This window comes from Ochlerotatus camptorhynchus, unplaced genomic scaffold (genome assembly GCF_037179485.1).
Source record: "Ochlerotatus camptorhynchus isolate MF236.1 unplaced genomic scaffold, CSIRO-AGI_Acam_v1.1 ptg000055l, whole genome shotgun sequence".
NCBI classification, from domain to species: Eukaryota; Metazoa; Arthropoda; class Insecta; order Diptera; family Culicidae; genus Ochlerotatus; species Ochlerotatus camptorhynchus.
The window spans coordinates 2479514-2497768 of NW_027040545.1; the positions used below are offsets into that span (position 1 = coordinate 2479514).

An 18255-nucleotide genomic window follows, 5' to 3' on the forward strand; every position below is an offset into this window, starting at 1 on the left:
AAAAGGGGGACAAGTGTGATATTTCCAATTACCGCGGGATAACGTCGTTGAATGCTTGCTCCAAACTCTTTGAGATAATCGTGAACGATGCCTTGTTCGAAGCTAGCAAGAATTACATCTCTAGTGCCCAGCATGGATTTTTTCCAAAAAGATCTGTGACAACGAACCTCACTCAATTCACTTCATTGTGCATTCGATCGATGGACGCTGGCATGCAAGTAGATGCTATATACACTGATTTCAAAGCTGCATTCGACCGAGTGAACCATGCTATTCTGCTTCGAAAACTCGAGAAATTTGGAGTATCCGTCGCCTTTGTTCGTTGGTTCGAATCATACCTGTCAGGACGGTCTATGAAAGTTAAATTAGGCTCCTCACATTCAACTGCCTTCCCGATTGTATCCGGAGTTCCACAAGGGAGCAACCTAGGCCCCCTATTGTTTTCGCTTTTCATTAATGATGCATCGTTTGTTTTACCATCTGGAAATCGTGTTTTCTACGCCGATGATGTTAAGATTTACATGGTAATCACATGCATCGAGGACTGTGCCTACCTGCAGAGTTTGTTGGAGTCATTTGAGGATTGGAGCAAACGGAACTTACTGGAACTGTGTGTAACGAAATGCAACACTATTTCGTTTTCCAGAAAACGTCATCCGATCATCTTCCACTATCGTCTTGCTGGTCATGATCTAGAACGGCTGAATCAGGTTAGAGACCTTGGTGTGATATTGGACTCTGAACTTAACCTCCGGACACATTATGCTGATGTGATTTCAAAAGCGAATAGGCAGCTTGGATTTATCTTTAAACTTGCCGATGGATTCCGTGACCCTCTGTGTCTGAAATCACTGTACTGCGCCTTGGTTCGCTCGATCCTTGAATCTGCTGTAATAGTTTGGTGTCCGTACAGCAGTATATGGGTTGACCGTATAGAATCGGTTCAAAGAAAATTTGTGCGCCTAGCTCTTCGTTATCTACCTTGGCGTGAACATCTAAATCTACCTCCCTACGAACATCGATGCATGCTGTTAGGAATTGAAACACTGGAGAAACGAAGGTCTGACATGCAAGCGGTTTTTGTCGCCAAAGTATTAACTAGTGAGGTGGATGCACCTGCCATTCTTGCCGATATCAACGTTTATGTACCTGAACGCCCCCTTCGTCGGCGTAACTTCCTGCATTTGGCATCCCGCAACAGTCGATACGGGCAACACGACCCAATACGGTTCATGGCCTCTCGCTTCAATGATGTATCTGAGCTTTTCGACTTTGAAGCTTCTGCAGCTACTTTTCAACGCCGCCTAAGTAATCGATTGTAAAGCTGTTATGTGCATGGATTGATTATGAGCAGGTGAGCGACTGTCCATCCCCTGACGACTGTATGAATTGTGCTACCTGTTTTCATTTTTGTTTCCGGTTGCTTTCGACCCTTCCACGAGGACTTGACAATCAATGACGATGCTGCACTGTTGCTGACACACTTTTATGACACTGACCGCATTTTAACGTTTTTAATTTACACTGTAGTAATTATTGTATTTTGCATTGTTTTTGCTGTGAACTGTGTAATTGTTAATGTTTAGTTTCTGTTTCTATGTACTTAATTTAAGAAAAGAAACAGGGTTTTTATGCCAATTTGAGTTCACCATGACTCAATTTGGCTTTTCCCTGTCCAACTTCATTAAGACAACCTTGTCAGATGGAGGAATACAAATAAACAAAAAAAATACAAAACAAAATACTGCTCTGCTGTCTGGAGCCCGAACTACAATAATGGGGCCGAGCGAATTGAATCTGTTCAACGACGTTTTCTTCGCTTCGCGCTCCGTAAGCTGCCTTGGAGATACCCACTTCGTCTTCCAAGCTACGAGAATCGCTGCCAATTGATCAATATCGAGCCCTTACGTATCCGAAGAGATGTTTTCAGAGCCTTAACCGTCGCCGATACTCTGCAAGGAAGAATTGACTGCGAAGCAATTCTGCAACAAGTGAACATTAATGTTCAACCTCGATCACTACGCAACAGTCTTATGCTGAGACTTCCACTTCTTCGAACTAATTATAGCATAGGGAGCGCTATTTACGGCTTGCAGCTAGTGTTCAACCGAGTAGCGTCGATGTTCGATTTCCACTTGACACGGAATATGCTTCGCCGAAGATTCTCTGCCTTTTTTGCTGACCGAAGGCGCTTGATACCCAACAGCTAAGTGTAAAATTTAAGACTTATAAATTTTTAGTAACTTGACAATGCTTTCCAAGTTAATTTCGTTTGTAACTGTAGTAACTGTAGTATATGTATGTCGTCTGTATAATCTGTACTTTCTTTACAACACATCATTGGGACTATTTCTAGTCTGTTGATGCAACCATAACAAATAAACAAACAAATAAACAAATAGCACGAATCTATTTTAAGATCAGTGAACTGAAAATTCAACTGGATTTAACGTAAGCATTCTATATTATCTATCTCAAAAGGGCATCTCTGCCTGCAGGTACGCACGAGTTACTGAATCACTTTAAAGGACAGCATAATTCCGGAAAATGTGGGAAATGTGATCATCACTATCAACGGAAAACTCGCGTTATGAATATTTTAAAGCACAGTCGTATTTTTTTTCTTCAAAACCTACAACACTGTTTTCAAGCGCTCTCGACATTATTAGATCATTAAGCGATAAACGTATCCATCGCGCACGAGGGTGCAGATGTTCATCATGTGAGTGTGAGTAGCGTTATGCTCTTCTCATGTTTAAAGGTAAATTAATGCATTATTGACGACGGAAAAAATGTGTTAGCTTTCTCAAATGGAAACGTATCGAATAACTTACGGTCTGAGGAAATCGATTTTCCCTGCTAGAACTAGCTGGATGTGAGTTTGTGGGTGTGTGTGTGTATGCATAGAGTAGTTATAAGTAAACTTGGTGTGTGTGAATATAAGAAACGTAAAACCTACAATATTACTCCATTCCCTGCGCCATCTGGGCTGGACCAGCACCAGTTCCGTCATCTCCCCTCTTCTTCGAACCGGACACGATATCGTCGATACGGAGCAGCAAAATTGCCGTTTCCACAGCAGTTTTGTAGACCTGCAGCTTCACCGACAATGGTTCCCAGATGCCCTTCTCCTTCATGTCGACAATCTGGCCGGATTCGCCATCGATTCCCCAGGTACACGGACCGGAACCAGCCGGATGCGAAGCATGCTTAGCTCGGAGTGCCGTCAAGGTACGAATCGTGTTTGCTCCACAGTTCTGAGCCAGCGTGCGAGGAATGATTTCCAGAGCTTGGGCAACGGCACGGTATGGACCTTGAATTTGCTTGTTCGTCAGTGCTTGCGAGATGGCCATTTCGACTGCACCACCTCCTGCCAGCAATTTTGGTTCTAGCATCAAATTCCGCGCAACATGTAGAGCATCCTGAAGATTGCGTTCCGTTTCGTTCAGTACGTCCTTGGAAGCACCTCGCAGCAGAATGGTACAAGCTTTGGGGTCAGCGCATTTGGTTACGAAGCAGAAATATTCATCACCCATTTTCTTGATTTCGAACAATCCGGCACCGGTTCCGACATCTTTCTCCGTCAGTTCCTCCGTTCGGTTAACAATGGTAGCACCGCAGGCACGGGCAACGCGGTTGTTATCGGTCTTACGCAGTCGACGGATGGCAGTGATACCAGCCTTCAACAGGAAGTGCTGAGCCAGATCGGAGACACCCTTCTCGGTGAACACGACGTCCGGCTTAACGGCGATGATGTCGGCGCAAGCCTTGGCGACATGTTCTTCTTCGATTTGCAGCAGCTTGGTGAAGTCTTGATCGCCGACGATTTCCACATTTGTCTGGCTTTCACCCTTTTTGTACTCCAGCGGGCAATCCAGCAGAACAATACGTGGGTTCTCGATGTATCTAAAACAATAGAAAATATAACCAGTCAAAAGAACTCTGCCGAATTTCTTGTACACTCAATCCTACCTTCTCATCTTGGGATGCGTGACGTCCTTGTTCAACATGACACCCTTCAGCACACATGACTCGTCGATCGATCCGCCGGGGATCTTCTCGACCTTGGCGTACTTCTTGATGTCGATCTCCGTGCGACCATTTTCGGTCAACATTACCGTCTCAACTGCATCCAGGGCAATTTTCACTGCCATGTCCGACCAACGACCGATGAACTTTGTGCCAACACAAGACTTCACCACTTCGGCCAACTTTGCCTTGTCCGCTTTGTCCAACGGGATACTGACGTCGTTCTCCAACAGTTTGATCATGTCCTCCAGGGCTTCCCGATACGCACGGATGATCACTGTGGGATGAATTTGCTGCTGCAGAAATTGTTCAGCAACTGCCAACATCTCCCCAGCCAGGACAATAACCGAAGTGGTTCCATCTCCGACCTCTTCGTCCTGGGTTCGGGCAATTTCGATCATACTCTTCGCGGCCGGATGTTGCACGGTGATCTCACGCAGGATGGCATTTCCGTCGTTGGTCATGACGATTCCGCCCATTGGATCCATCAACATCTTCAACATAGCTTGCGGTCCCAAACATGTCCGGATCAGATCGGCAATCGTCTACACAAAAGGAAACAAAAAAAAAATCAAAATTAACCTCATCATGTTCGTGGAGGCGTAAATTCTTGCACTGAAGTGACTCACCTTGCCGGCATTGATGTTTTCCAGCTGCACTTTTCGGCCGCTGTCACGCTTCGTGTTCTGACCTAAAATTATTCAAAATACATGAAATCTTCCACCGCGGTCGATAAACTACAAAATGGCACTTACTCAGAACGAGAATTGGCTGCTGTGAACCGTACATTTTGTGAGAAAAATTTTCTGGGCACTGTTCTGATGAAGAAGAGTCGATCACGTTTGATTTTTCACCGCACGTACCGTAGAAACACGAGAACAAGCCAGAAGGAAGCGAACGAACGGGACTGTTTGACAGCTGGTGGGACGAAAATAAAAGAAAATGACAGAGCGCAGTTCGGTCAAGTTGGTAGTGTCGGAGTTGGCTTCTGGAAAATTCGACCTGTTTTTCAAAAAGGGCATATGCGCCTGAAAATCAAGACAATCATTCACGGCCATTGAGAACAACCTAAATTTGAGTTCAGTCTACTAATAAATCGCAAAACAGTGCAGGAATCTGAGAACCTAGCTTTATATCACCGACATACCGACATGAAACTTAAACTTAACTCTTGATCGAGCATCCATAACGGCCGATTCAAATCTAGATAAAAATAATTTGTCCCCGATAGATTAGACATGAACCAACTCATACATTTTTTACGCGTATTCGTAGCTAGGATAAACATTTTTCGTGAACACTGCGGCAGATGTCTGTTTTGTGCTTTGATCAGAAAATGTCATGGTAATTTGAAAGGTCATTCATGTCGTTTTGTCGGTGTTTATAGGCTGATGCTACTCTCCAATTAGCAAAAATCTTGCCTCGCTGTCTCAACTGACTTTTTAAAGATTATCAGTGCTGTTGTATTTCATATGGACTGTTTCAATTTGAAACTAGAACAGAAACGCACTGCCCGACTATTCTGTTTTATTTCTGAGCGGGAACACGAATGGAACTCTGTTTAAAATTTCTATGGATGTATTTGTGGAGCTTCTAATCTGACAGATGGTAGATGACCAAAGGAAAAACTAGGTGACGAAACGAAATCTCATTCTGTTATTGTTTGGAGTCGACATCCCTCAGGAAACCAGATTACTCCTAATTTTTCCAAAGATCTTCAGGTGTTCAGAGATCTCCAGAACTTTCTCTGAATATTTTTTCAATACTTTAACAATAATGCTGAAGATCTTCTGCTGTCCAAATATTCAAACCACGCTAGGGGCATCCCACTCTAAACTTCATACCTAATATCAATAAAATAGTTGTAAATCCCGCGTAAGTATTCTTAGGTATTTTTAAGTATTTTAAACCATAGCTATAAATTTCCATCGAAGTAACACTTATTTTTTGATGATCGGTTGTTAGTGTATGTGTTTGTTGTTGACTTTTTGTTTTCGGTCGTCTTGTATTTATACAAATAGGAGTGTTAAGTATTTTCATTATGAGTATAAATTACCCTAATAAAAATTGTATGGTTAATTTGCTTAACGACGTGTTCTGGGTATCATCCAAACAATTTGTGGAATAGTTCAATGATTTGGGTTATCGTTCGTTTATGGTTATTTTTTATTAGGGTAGTATTATTTAAGTTATATTTTTCAGCGATTCAGCTTGTAAAAATGCTTCAAGGGCAGGGGGTAAGTCACTCTGCCACCTTGTGTCCGTGCTTATTGTGTTTCTTCGGTGTTTTTGGGTGTCGGAAGGTTGTTTCAGCGTGTCAACATAGTTGTCAAAATGTTGAGTGAAAAATAAATTTTTCTGGCAACCACTACATCTATCACAACTGATTCCAATGCGATGTGTTTGCTGTTGATTGTAGAAAGGATAACAATTCTCCTTGACACCAGTCCTGAAGTGACGTTTGTTCACACACATTTTGACAGTCCCTTATGGGGTTTTGCCACCGACAAACCGACATGAATGATCATACAAAGTATCATCAAATTACTGATCAAAGCACAAAACTGACATCTGCCGCCGTGTTCGCGAAAAATGTGTATCCTAGCCACGAACACACATACTAAATGTATGAGTTGGTTCGTGTCTAATCTATTTCGAGCAAATTATTTTTATCTAGATAACAAATTTCTATGGTTTTGACAGATGGGATCTCTGCACATTTGAATACGCCGTTATGGATTCTCGATAAAGAGTTAAGTTTTAGTTTCATGCCGGTTTGTCGGTGGTTTTGCGTTGGAGTGAGAGAATACTGTATATACTATAGGCCATTTCCCCAGCGAACTAAAAAATCAATTTCAAAATGTTGTTTTTTTTTTAGGATGACTTGATTTTTTTTTATGTTGTCGCGCTTATGTTAAATTCTCATTTGGTTACGGTCGAAGCGCGCCGCTCATAAGCGCGATGCAACCCCGCCCATAAGGATTATACACAGGTGTGTAACTTTGATAGTATTTTATGGCAGTGGATTGAGGAGTGAATCCTGGATAAAGAGCCGCCGTGTGATTTAATCAATGGGCGCAGTCGTAAGACCATAATCAGAAAACAGATGGCATAATCCCTTTTTGAGAAATTATCCTGCCACACACAATATTTCAATGTTTGGCCGTTCGCAATGCTGTTGTATTTTATAAGGATTGTTTCAATTTGAAACTAGAACAGAAACGCACCTCTCGCAATGCTGAGTTGCAGTTTCATTATTCGAGCATTATTTTGCACCAGAATTTGCAACTGCTCGACTATTCTGTTTTATTTCTGAGCGAGTTGGAACTCTGTTTCAAATTTCTTTGTATGTATTTAAAGATGTTTCGAAGAGCTTCACAAACAACTCTATGAACTTCATAGAAAACAGTAAAGTTTATGGAACTTGATGATTACAAACATCTTTTAGAACTGTGCGTTGCGCTGATCGTGTTGCAGTTTTATTTTTGACAGTTTCAAATTATAGAATTGTCGAGGAGTTTAAAACAATTTTGAAACTCAGCATTGCGAACGGCCTAAAATAGTAATTTTAAACTGCTCGAATTGTGAAAAAGCGAAACAATGATTTGTGCTGTAATCTTTAAACCTCCCCCACGGCACGATGTTTTTTTTTACTCCGACAACGTTAGAGCTTACTCCGACAATAATTTCCCACCAATGGACTGCGACGGTGCCGATGTGCGGTATAAGAGGTGAGGAGAAAGGAAACTAGTGGACTCTTTCATTCTGACGGTGTTCTTATGCAACAGCAGACGTGACGTCATGTCTGTTGCTGCATAAGAAGACGCGAGAACGAAAGAGTCCACTAGTTTCCTTTCTCCTCACCTCTTTTACCGCACATCGCGACGGTGCATCTATCAAATTTCAAAAGCAAAAATCGCCCGTTCGTTCATTTTATTTTCCTGCAGAATTTTTGGCAGTGATAATTTTGGAATTCTTTGGATTTATGCAGCAGTCAAGTGTGTTTCAGGATTCGATCGGGAAAACAATGAGCACTCCAAGTTCCGATAAACAGCTGATTAAATTGTACTTTGTCGTGCAGGATGGTAAAGAGGTCAAAGATGCCACCGAGGACATGCATATGGCCTATTGTGTGAGTATCTGGGGTTAATCTTTCATAAGGAAAGCGGCGGTAAAATGTGGGTCTAATTTCAGTCGGTACGCGATCTCAGCATGGAAGATATCATCAGCTGGTTAGACGAGAGCGAGTGCCTCCGGCTGCAAGCGGAACAATTAACCAAGAAGCACGTATTCGTGTTTGAACAGTTCTCCGGCCCGGCATTCGAACACATCCGAACGCAGTCGAGTGCCGTTATAGTTGGGCCGCGATGTTTGATCAGTTGCTTCTCTGATAACGAAGCGATTCCGCGGGGCAACTATCCGATTTGGACGACGTCTATGCGGAATCTCACGGTTTGCAGTTCCGGACTTAAGCCGGAGGAGAAAAGCGAGATCAGCCGGTTGGTTTTCTACATGGGAGGTTACTATTTGGATATATTGACGGCGAAGTGTACGCATCTTGTGGCCTCGACGGTGAAGTCGATCAAGTATGAGAAGGCCGCCGAGATCAAACTAAAGATTATGCATCCAAATTGGGTGCAGGACGTGTGGGAGCAAAGCCAGCGAAAGATGGTCAGCGCAACGGATACGGTTTTCGGGAAGCATACACTTCCGGTGTTCTACTCGCTGACGATTACTTCGACGGGTTTGTCCACGCAAAAGCGAAATCAGGTTAAACAATTGATCGAAGATAACGGAGGGAAGTACATCGGAGCGTTCAAATCGGCGATAACGGACATTTTGATACTGGAAAAAAGCTGTGTCGGCTCGGACAAATTTCAGGGAGCCATTCGATGTAAGAAGGAATGTTTGACCCCTGCTTGGATTGTAGACAGCGTTGAAGTAGGCTATGCCCTGCCGGTGGAAAAATATGAAGTTCGAGGGATTAAATCTTCCACTCCAACGAAGGACGACTCTGGGTTAACGGTGGCCGGGGAATTTAATCCGGATTGCACTCAGCTGTCGATGATCTCGCACGTAAACAGTCGCAATGTGACCGTGAACGAAAGTGTGATGAGTGCGACTTCGCAAGCGGTGGGTAAAGGAGGCAGAGGATCTACTGGCGATTCAGGTCCTGTGGTAAATCAGAAGAAAAAGTACCGAGAGGTACTGGCCCAGATAAATTTGACTCTGGCCAAGAAAGCAGGTTCTTTCTTGGATGGATGTAAGGTAAGTTGGTTGAAGTTTTGAAGTTGTTTTGTGTTATGATGTGAGATATTCCTCCCTGTCGCAGATTTACCTGAGTGGTTTCGCCACCGAAGACAAAGAGAAGTTGAACAAAATCCTCAACAGCGGTGGGGCAACACGGTTTGACGAACTCAGCGATCGCATCAGCCACATCATCGTGGGTGACCAGGTCCAGACGGACTTCCGGGAAATCCGAAATCAGAAGCTGACTCCTCATATTATGACTTTGGAGTGGTTGGTACGGTCGATCGAACTAAAGGCACCAGCACCGGAAGAAGACGATGTGGTCTTCCAACCTAACCTGAAGGACATAGCGGGAGAAGATGGTCCCGAGCCTCCGTCCCCTGCTAGTAAGAAGAATTTGGAATCGATGAATAGCACCTTCAAGCGTCCGGAAGTGCCTAAACTCCGCTTGGATGATCCCAAGCCGGGTCCTAGCCGAGTCAGTCGCTTCGAAGATGATGTCCTCAAGGAATATATGCAACAGAACACCTCCGTTCAACTACCGCCTCCGCCTGTGGAACCGAAGAAGACTCAACCAACCGCTCCGTCGCCCTCTAGTGGATCCACCATGCAGGATTCTGAAATGGAAAGCCAGTCGGAATTTATGTTCGGCAAAACGCTGTTCATCTACGGATTCTCCGACGAAGACGCACTGCAGATCGTTTCCGATTGCGAAAACTGCGGCGGAATGATTGTGGACGAGAACTACACCGATATCGTCGATTACATTTTGCTTCCGACGTGCAGCATAGGGGAAATCGACTTCGGCGTCAAAGGTCGGGAAACGGTCAACTGCATTTGGTTGGAGACCTCGATCCAGGACGGTATTTGCCATCCATTGGATTACTACTTCAAGCCGATTTTGTACGGTGAAAGTGATCCGAAATCGTTAGAGGATGAAATTATGGTAATCAGCACGTACTCCGGAGCAGAACGAAACTTTCTAATTGCCTTGGGTGGGATCCTTGGGGCCAAAGTAGAGGATCGTTTGGTCCGGAAAGCGGCACCAATTGTGATCTGCAAGGAGCCGATCGGAGCCAAGTACGAAGCTGCCATCAAGTGGGGTAAGTTTGTTATTGTCGTAAACCACGTCATTGTAGGCTGATGGCTGATTTCGAATTATTCACAGATCTAACCGTACTCAGTGCCGATTGGCTCCGCGAATGTCTCATGCAAAAGCGACGGGTTAATGAGCAACCTTTTCTGGTAGGTAAATCAGTCTGCTCTCCGAAGAACATCACCGACGATAATCCATCGATCAGCAGCAGTCGGGTGTCGGATTTGCCAGATTTTACCAAGAATCCATGCCTTCCGACGACCTCTACTGACGACGTTGATATTGACTCAGTATTTATGCCATCACCGATGCCAGAGCCAACAGAGCCCACTCCCGCTGCTGATCCACTCAAGGAAAATCAACCGGGCAGCTACAAGTACATTTCCGTCGATAAAGCCCGGAACACATCCGAGGTTAGGTACGAGTTTAGGCGACTGCCTACACCGGAACTGAAAAAGATCACCTATGAGGAACGTATGGTCTACTCCCAGGAGCTAGGGGAATATGCAGATCTGATTAAATCGCAGATTGATCATCGCAAACCATTCGATCCGGGTCATCTCGTTGAAACACCGCCGGTCATAAGACATCGTCGCCTTTCCGCGCTGACCGCGATCGACTCGCCGGCCACTCCGACGTCAAACAATAGCAGCACCAGTATTTCCGAATACGAACAGCTCAGCGTCACGCAGCGAGTAATGGAGTTCGAAACTCCGATCCGTAATACGCTCTACAAGGTCCTCAAAGAAGCCGAGGAAAAGGAGAAGAACCTTTCCCCCCGGACAAAGAAAATGAACGAACTGCTTGCGACGCCCGGTACCGGAAAAGCTGGACACGTGAAAACACCTTCCCTGCCGGAGTGTATGACCAAACAGGTCACACCGTATGGATTCCGACCGGATGCCGACCAGCAGAACCATCTGTACCACAAACGGAAGCTTCTGGTGTGGGAACAATTCTATCAACCGAAGCAACAGAAGGAACGCCGGAAGAGTACACCGCTAAGCGAGATCAAACGCCGCTTCTGGAGAGAAAACCTGGGTGACGAGTACGTAGACTACATTGAATCCAAGTACTCGAACACGCAGTTTCAACCGTTTCAGCAGGATGAATTCGAAGAAAAGAAAAAGCCAGCGGAGCAAGTGGAAGACTGCCAACCGAGCACTTCCAAGGCTGGATCCAGCCGGAGCAAGGATGTGTTCAATGCAATCAACGAAACTTCCATATTGAAGCCCAACGATGAAAGCGGTGGAAGTAAAGGCAGTGAGAAAAGATCCCGCGTGGAAGACGACGATGAAGAGGAAGAAGATCCGGGGGAAGTAGGTGGTGGTGCTGGTGGAGAAGATTGCATTCAACCAGTGGCAAAGCTTGCCAGTGTCGTTGAAGATGATCAGATGAAACGGTTGAGTGATTTGATTGCCATGAACAAGAACTCGGCGAAGAAGGTGAAGAAATTCAAAGAGGACACGCAGTACACTGAACTTCCACGGTATGATTCGGGTAAGTGTTTGTTTCTTTCCTCTAGATGTTTATTGTGATCATAGCGTTCAACTCGATGGCTGTTATTTGATAACCACTATTGTATAGTGGCACATTTGTTCATTGTCAGCAGTTCGGTCGCTTTTGTTTCTGCCGTTGTTAGAAGCGATAGGGTCGGGTGGGGGCAAGAGTGCCACTGAGAAAGGAAAACAAAAGGAGGTCTAAACAAAGTCCGAAACGACAACGTGTAACTGATGCACATGGATTTCATCCATTAGATATGTGATAAATTTTTGGAGTGTAGACTTGAAAGTGTCAAAAACTGCTTCGTATGGGTGTCCATTTTGCCCAGCTAGCTTTACGACGTCAATGCAATGTAACAGACTTTCAAATTGTTGTTTCAATGTGCTAAATTAGTGACAAAAGTGTGTAGTAAATAACACAGCGATGTGTTGATTCCTATCAAGTCAAACTTGGCAAAATACGTACGGTGTCCATAATGCTCCTAGGTCCCCCTAATTTGAATATAATAGTAATTTCAATGGAACGGTCTTACGCTTTGTTTAGTTCATTCTCTAATTACGCCCGATTTCCATTTAAATGCCATTTTCTTTTTCTTCCACTGCAGAAATGTTGGATGGGCCCTACGCTCCTGCGGTGGGTTACGATTTCCGCATGGCTCGTGGTTTGGGGAATGACCAAGCTCCTGCAGCTACGGCTACAGCCACCACTACCTCTACCTCGACCACCACCGGTGCCGGAAAGGACCGTATGAGTTACAACGGAGCGCCAGTGTTTGCTCTGTCCGGGGTAACGGACCAGGTCCGAATGGAGCTGATGGAGAAAATCCAGCAGATGGATGCTGATATTTCGACCAAACCGAACGAGTACGATCCCGCTTGTACCCATATTCTGTGCAGTAAGCCCAACCGAGGGGAGAAGATTCTGTCCGGAATCGCTGCCGGAAAGTGGTTGCTGTGCACCAAGTATATCGACGATAGCTGCAAGGCGGGGTACTTTTTGAACGTGAGTTGAACGAATTTCTGAAATTGTGATTAAAAGTAATATGCATAGCATTCTTTCTTTTTCCAGGAAGAACAGTACGCCTGGGGAAACCCGGAGGCAAAGGATCTACCGCCGCTAGAGCCGATGGACAAGCAAGTGGCCAATGCGGCATACAACTGGCGCCATAAGATCGCCCGTGAGGCGGGTAAGCACGACGGGGTATTCACCGGTTTCCGAGTGCTCTTGTTGGCTCCCAAGAAGCAGCAGTTCATACGGTTGCTCCAATCCGGTGGAGGGTACGTTATCGATGTGGATCCACCGTTCGTCAGCTCGGAACACGCCCTGACCGCAACGCATTGCTTCGTCGATTTGAAGAAGGCCAAGATCAGCGCCCGGGACCACAAGGCGCTGGCCGAGGCAGGCATTGCTGTGATGAACATTATGTATCTGAATGCGTACCTCACATCCGAAACGCTGCCGGATCCGGCCAGGTATCGGTTGGAAATTTCAAAGTGAGTAAGGTGTAGTTTATTTGATTTTTGGCAGGGTTTTGAATTATATGTTTCTGTATTGAATACAGTGCCCGCGATTGTGCATAGAACAGATAAAAGAATGCCATGTTGGATTGTGATACAAAAAAGAAAACAAATAACCTTAAAGGTATTTTCCATAGTGTAGTAAACTTTATTCCAATCACGTTTATGAGCAGCGCTAACTGGCAATAAATGCAACTTCTGGTAGAAATATATTATGTAAATGTCATCTAAACATTGATAAAATTTCCAAAACTTATATCCCTGCAAATGCGTTCGGTCTGAAACCTTGAATCTTAATCACTAATAAATGCACTTTAGTTGCACCCTCGAAATGGAAGACATGCATCATCGTTCGGTCGTATCGGGGATCCCGTTACATTCTGAAAATTCCAAACTTGGTATCGCCGATCGGCTTGTTCAGGGCAGCTTGCAGACTCAGCCCGAGTACTTTTCTGGTGTCCACTGGATCAATGATACCGTCATCCCAGAGACGAGCCGTACTGAAGTACGGTGAGCCCTCCTTTTCGAACTGCTGGACGATCGGTTCTTTGATCTTATTACCGATATCTTCGGTCCACTGCTTCCCGGTGCGTTTGTACTGCTCTTCGGTGATCTGAGCAAGCACTCCGGCAGCCTGCGAGCCACCCATCACCGAGATGCGACTATTTGGCCACATGTACATGAACCTTGGTGAGTAGGCACGGCCGCACATACCATAGTTACCCGCTCCGTATGATCCTCCGATGATCAGCGTCAGCTTCGGCACATTTGCACAAGCCACTGCTGTGACCATCTTGGCACCATTCTTGGCAATTCCACCTGCTTCGGCATCCCGACCGACCATGAAACCCGTAATATTCTGCAGGAAGATCAGCGGAATCTTCTTCTGGGTACACAGCTCTATAAAGTGTGCTCCTTTGAGGGCACTTTCGGAGAACAGCACACCATTGTTTCCAATCACGCCGACCAGCTGACCGTACAATCGAGCATACCCGCAGACGATCGTCTCTCCGTAGAATTTTTTGAACTCGGTAAACTTGCTTCCATCGAAGATACGAGCAATAACCTCGCGCACATCGAACGATCGAGTCAGGTTGGCACCGACGATCCCATACAGCTCCGCTGGATCGTAACGTGGTGGCTCGGTATCGGGCAAGAAACTAAGCCCATCGTGGTTCATCTGTAAAACATACACGCCATGATAGTTAACTTATCCCTTCAAATTAATTCACTCTTACCATCGCCTTTGTCGAATAACCGGCACTCTCATCGTAGGAACTAGGGCGGTTCAAATTCTGCACCACCTGTCTTGCCAGGTACAGTGCATGCTCATCGTCCACGGCGTAGTGGTCCGTCACACCGGACGTGCGACAGTGCAGATCAGCTCCACCGAGATCCTCGGCCGATACCACTTCTCCGGTGGCTGCCTTCACCAATGGGGGACCCGCCAGGAAGATTGTACCCTGCTTCTTGACGATAATGCTTTCGTCAGCCATCGCCGGAACGTAAGCACCACCCGCCGTGCACGATCCCATCACGACGGCAATTTGAGGAATTCCTAGCGCCGACATGTTTGCCTGATTGTAGAAAATCCTACCGAAGTGCATCTTATCCGGAAACACCTCCGCCTGGCGTGGAAGATTTGCACCACCCGAATCCACCAGATAAATGCAAGGCAAGTTATTCTCCTGGGCTATTTCCTGCGCTCGGAGGTGCTTCTTCACTGTGATCGGATAGTAACTTCCACCCTTCACCGTGGCATCGTTGGCAACGATCACACAATCAACACCCTGAATCCGGCCAATACCTGTTACAATTCCGCCAGCATTGATCACATCCTTACCGTACATCTCGTGTCCCGCCAGGGAGCTTAGTTCCAGGAACGGTGAACCGGGATCAATCAATTTGTTGATACGTTCCCGGGCCAGTAGCTTCCCCTTGCTGGTGTGCCGCTTGATCGCTTCCGGTCCACCCCCATTGAGTACGTTCTCCGTGATTGACCTCAACTCATCGACCAACTCGCGCATCTGCGAGTAATTTTCCTGAACGAAATGAAAAATCCTTGCTTAGTAACAGCGACTATGAATAAAGCCTATAACGTTACCTTGTACTCCGGCGATTGCCGGTTCACCTCCGTGGCCAGGACGTTTGCTTCGGAAATATGAACGGCACGGCATGCTTGCTGGAGCTGCCGCAGTGGGGACAGGTTCGTCACGAGAAACCTTGCCTTCGAGAGCATATTAATTTTTCTTTTCTGCGGCCTATGGATGATATTATGTAAATAGTACGTACAATGTAGACAGCTGGAGAAACTGTGCGGTTATGAATAATGATTATAAGCACAGCGCGCAGACGAGGACGACGGCAGTTTGCGCGAGCGACGTGCGATATTTCATCGAACGTTATCAGTTTGAAGGATAATAACATAGAATTTTCGGAGTGTTGACAAAATTTTCAAAAGTTACTTACACTGTATCAAAACATCGTCCCCTGTTCGTATGAATAATCCAATCATTTGGAACACAGCCTCAATGCTTCGTTTCGACATATGCAATGAGGCCCCAGGGCAGAAATCTTTCTTTCAGCAAACCAGTTGGAGTAGGGACAGCTGTTGGTTGGATCGTATAATGTATCCGATCCTTGGGTTGAGCATTCCAAATAAATGAATGGATAAAAAAAAGTCAAGAAATTGTTCAACCTGAAAAATTCCTAGACCGGATTAGGAATAGAATACACCGACTGAGCTAACGGAGGCCCATTGTTAAGATTCATCTTGATCATAATTTATTTTCAGCAGTACTTCATTTGCAAAGCATAGTTCACCCTTGAACGGTGCGTACCGTTTCAAATTACCTTCCCAGTTTTCATCAATTAGAGCTTTTCGAACCTTTTGTATCTCCGGATCCTCTTGCGAGCACTGTATCAACTGGTCCATCGTCACTGCTACCGGCATGCTAACCTCCGCGATAGCGTATAGTGCTGTCTTTGTCGCGTCTTTGTCAAACGTTTTGCTTCTCAATTCTTCTGGCACCCGTGATAGCGGGTCCGCAATGTTGATCTTCCCTGGGATGTGCATCATGCGATACCTATAGCACTGCATCCGTAGCACCCATCTTTCTTGCCTCTTGTTTGGGGATGACGTTTCGTTGAAGATATTCAACAACGGCTTGTGGTCTGTCATGACTGTGAATTCCAGACCTGTTAGGTACATTTGGAACCGCTCTGTCGCCCAAGCAATGGTCAAGGCCTCTGTCTAGCGTCGAGTATTTTCGCTCCGTATTTGTTAAACTTTTGCTTGCGTAACTAATCACTCGAGGTTCGTTGTGGATAATCTGCACCAAGACGGCTCCCAAACCATTTCACCTAGCATCAGTGATAAGCAGCGTGCGATTCTGTGGACTGTAGTATCCAAGATGCATAGGGTTAGCTAGAGAAGATTTGATTCTCTTGAAGCACTGTCGTCGTTCTCCAGTCCATTCAAATTTGGCACCCTTGATTGTCATCTGCCGTAGCGTACTCGACATTTCTGAGAGATTTGGAATGAACTTGCCAACATAGTTCACTAGCCCTAGAAAGCTGCGCATTTCTGCTGAGTTTTGCGGATACCGAAAAGACTGGATGGCACTTATCTTATCGTTCATTGGCAGTATGCCTTGCTTTGACAGGGTGTAACCCATGAAGTTTACGGACCTCTTTCCAAACTCACACTTCTTGGTGTTAACCGTCAATCCATGTTCGTCAAGCCGCTTTATAACTAGTTGGACTCTGGCGTCATGTTCTTCCTTCGTCTTCGCATATATAAGAATGTCGTCGATAAATACTCGAATTCCTTTCAAGATCCGTTCAATTTCCCGTTGGAATATTTCAGCGGAGCATACTATTAGAGGCTTGTAACGGTAGTATGCGAGCGGAGTTACGAAGGTTGTTATTTCTCGGGAATCTGGATCGAATTCGATTTGGTGAAAAGCTTTCACCAGATCAATCTTCAAAAAATAGTTGCAACCGTCTAGATGAGGCATTATTTCGTCGAAATGTTGGCAACGGATGTCGTTCGGGGATTATAACTTTGTTATACGCATGTCAACACACAGGCGTACACTTTTCCCTCCATCTTTCGGCGTGACTACCAAAGGTGATGCCCATGTAATCTTCAACGGCGCCTGTTCTATTACATCCTGCTTTAATAGATCATTCAGCTTTTCGTCAACAACGTCCTGTAGGGGAATCGGTAAACGCCTGCATGGTTGTTAAATTGGCACAACTTCCTTGTTAATCTGAACTTTCACCTGCATATTCTTCACGTTTCCCACCTTAGGCTCCTCGATGTCTGACACACAAAACGCCTCTGCATGGATCTCCAAGATTCCCAGATCCAACGATGTACTCTTGCAAAGCAAATTAGCCCCTGTTTCGTTATCCACAACATACGCGTCGTGAAATACACGCTTCGAACAGGTGGTAATTTCCGTTTTGAAAGTCTTGTGGACTGTTAGCTTACCGTTACGCAGAAATTTCCGTGATTTCTGGACGTCGCTAAATTTACATCCCTTTTGTTTCAGATGACGCCATGTAGTTCGGCTGATGACGTTAACGTGAGCGCCGGTGTCGACAATCCAATCCAATTTTACATCACCTGTGTAACAGGTCACCAGATCGTGTTTATTTCCAGTAGCGTAAATGTGCTGAACGTCGTCGTCACTATGTTCGCTGCCGCCTCTCGTCTTCGGAATCTTGAATCTTTGATTACTGAAAATTCCTGTTCCCCTAGTTCTAAGTAGTCAAGACTAGGAATCGGTGATAGATCTTACATCCGGTAACGTACCACGAAAAGGTGATCTACCCACGTTACGGGGCAATCTT

General features: G+C 45.3%; 3 protein-coding genes across 4 annotated transcripts; 1 reads left to right on the forward strand and 2 right to left on the reverse strand.

The window, feature by feature from the left end:
- Positions 1-2610: 2610 nt before the first annotated feature.
- On the reverse strand, positions 2611-4928 carry CCT3 (chaperonin containing TCP1 subunit 3). Of its 2 annotated transcripts, none has more exons than XM_065239351.1 (4): positions 4785-4928; positions 4659-4720; positions 3973-4574; positions 2611-3906 (listed from the first exon to the last, which is right to left on the reverse strand). In XM_065239351.1, the coding sequence occupies exons 1-4, from the start codon at positions 4816-4818 to the stop codon at positions 2964-2966; spliced, it is 1641 nt and encodes a 546-aa protein (XP_065095423.1). In that variant the 5' UTR covers positions 4819-4928; the 3' UTR covers positions 2611-2963. The 2 variants fall into 2 exon arrangements, with proteins under 2 accessions (XP_065095423.1, XP_065095424.1); XM_065239352.1 differs by having other exon boundaries at positions 2612-3906; positions 4817-4926.
- Positions 4929-7856: 2928 nt separating this feature from the next.
- On the forward strand, positions 7857-13375 carry mus101 (mutagen-sensitive 101). The gene is made up of 6 exons (XM_065239353.1): positions 7857-8161; positions 8224-9297; positions 9362-10382; positions 10448-11875; positions 12483-12880; positions 12947-13375. Exons 1-6 carry the CDS (start codon positions 8015-8017, stop codon positions 13373-13375), a joined length of 4497 nt encoding a protein of 1498 aa, XP_065095425.1. The 5' UTR covers positions 7857-8014.
- Positions 13376-13752: 377 nt separating this feature from the next.
- Positions 13753-15753, reverse strand: Mccc2 (methylcrotonyl-CoA carboxylase subunit 2). The gene is made up of 3 exons (XM_065239354.1): positions 15500-15753; positions 14634-15437; positions 13753-14575 (listed from the first exon to the last, which is right to left on the reverse strand). Exons 1-3 carry the CDS (start codon positions 15632-15634, stop codon positions 13769-13771), a joined length of 1746 nt encoding a protein of 581 aa, XP_065095426.1. The 5' UTR covers positions 15635-15753; the 3' UTR covers positions 13753-13768.
- Positions 15754-18255: the final 2502 nt, after the last annotated feature.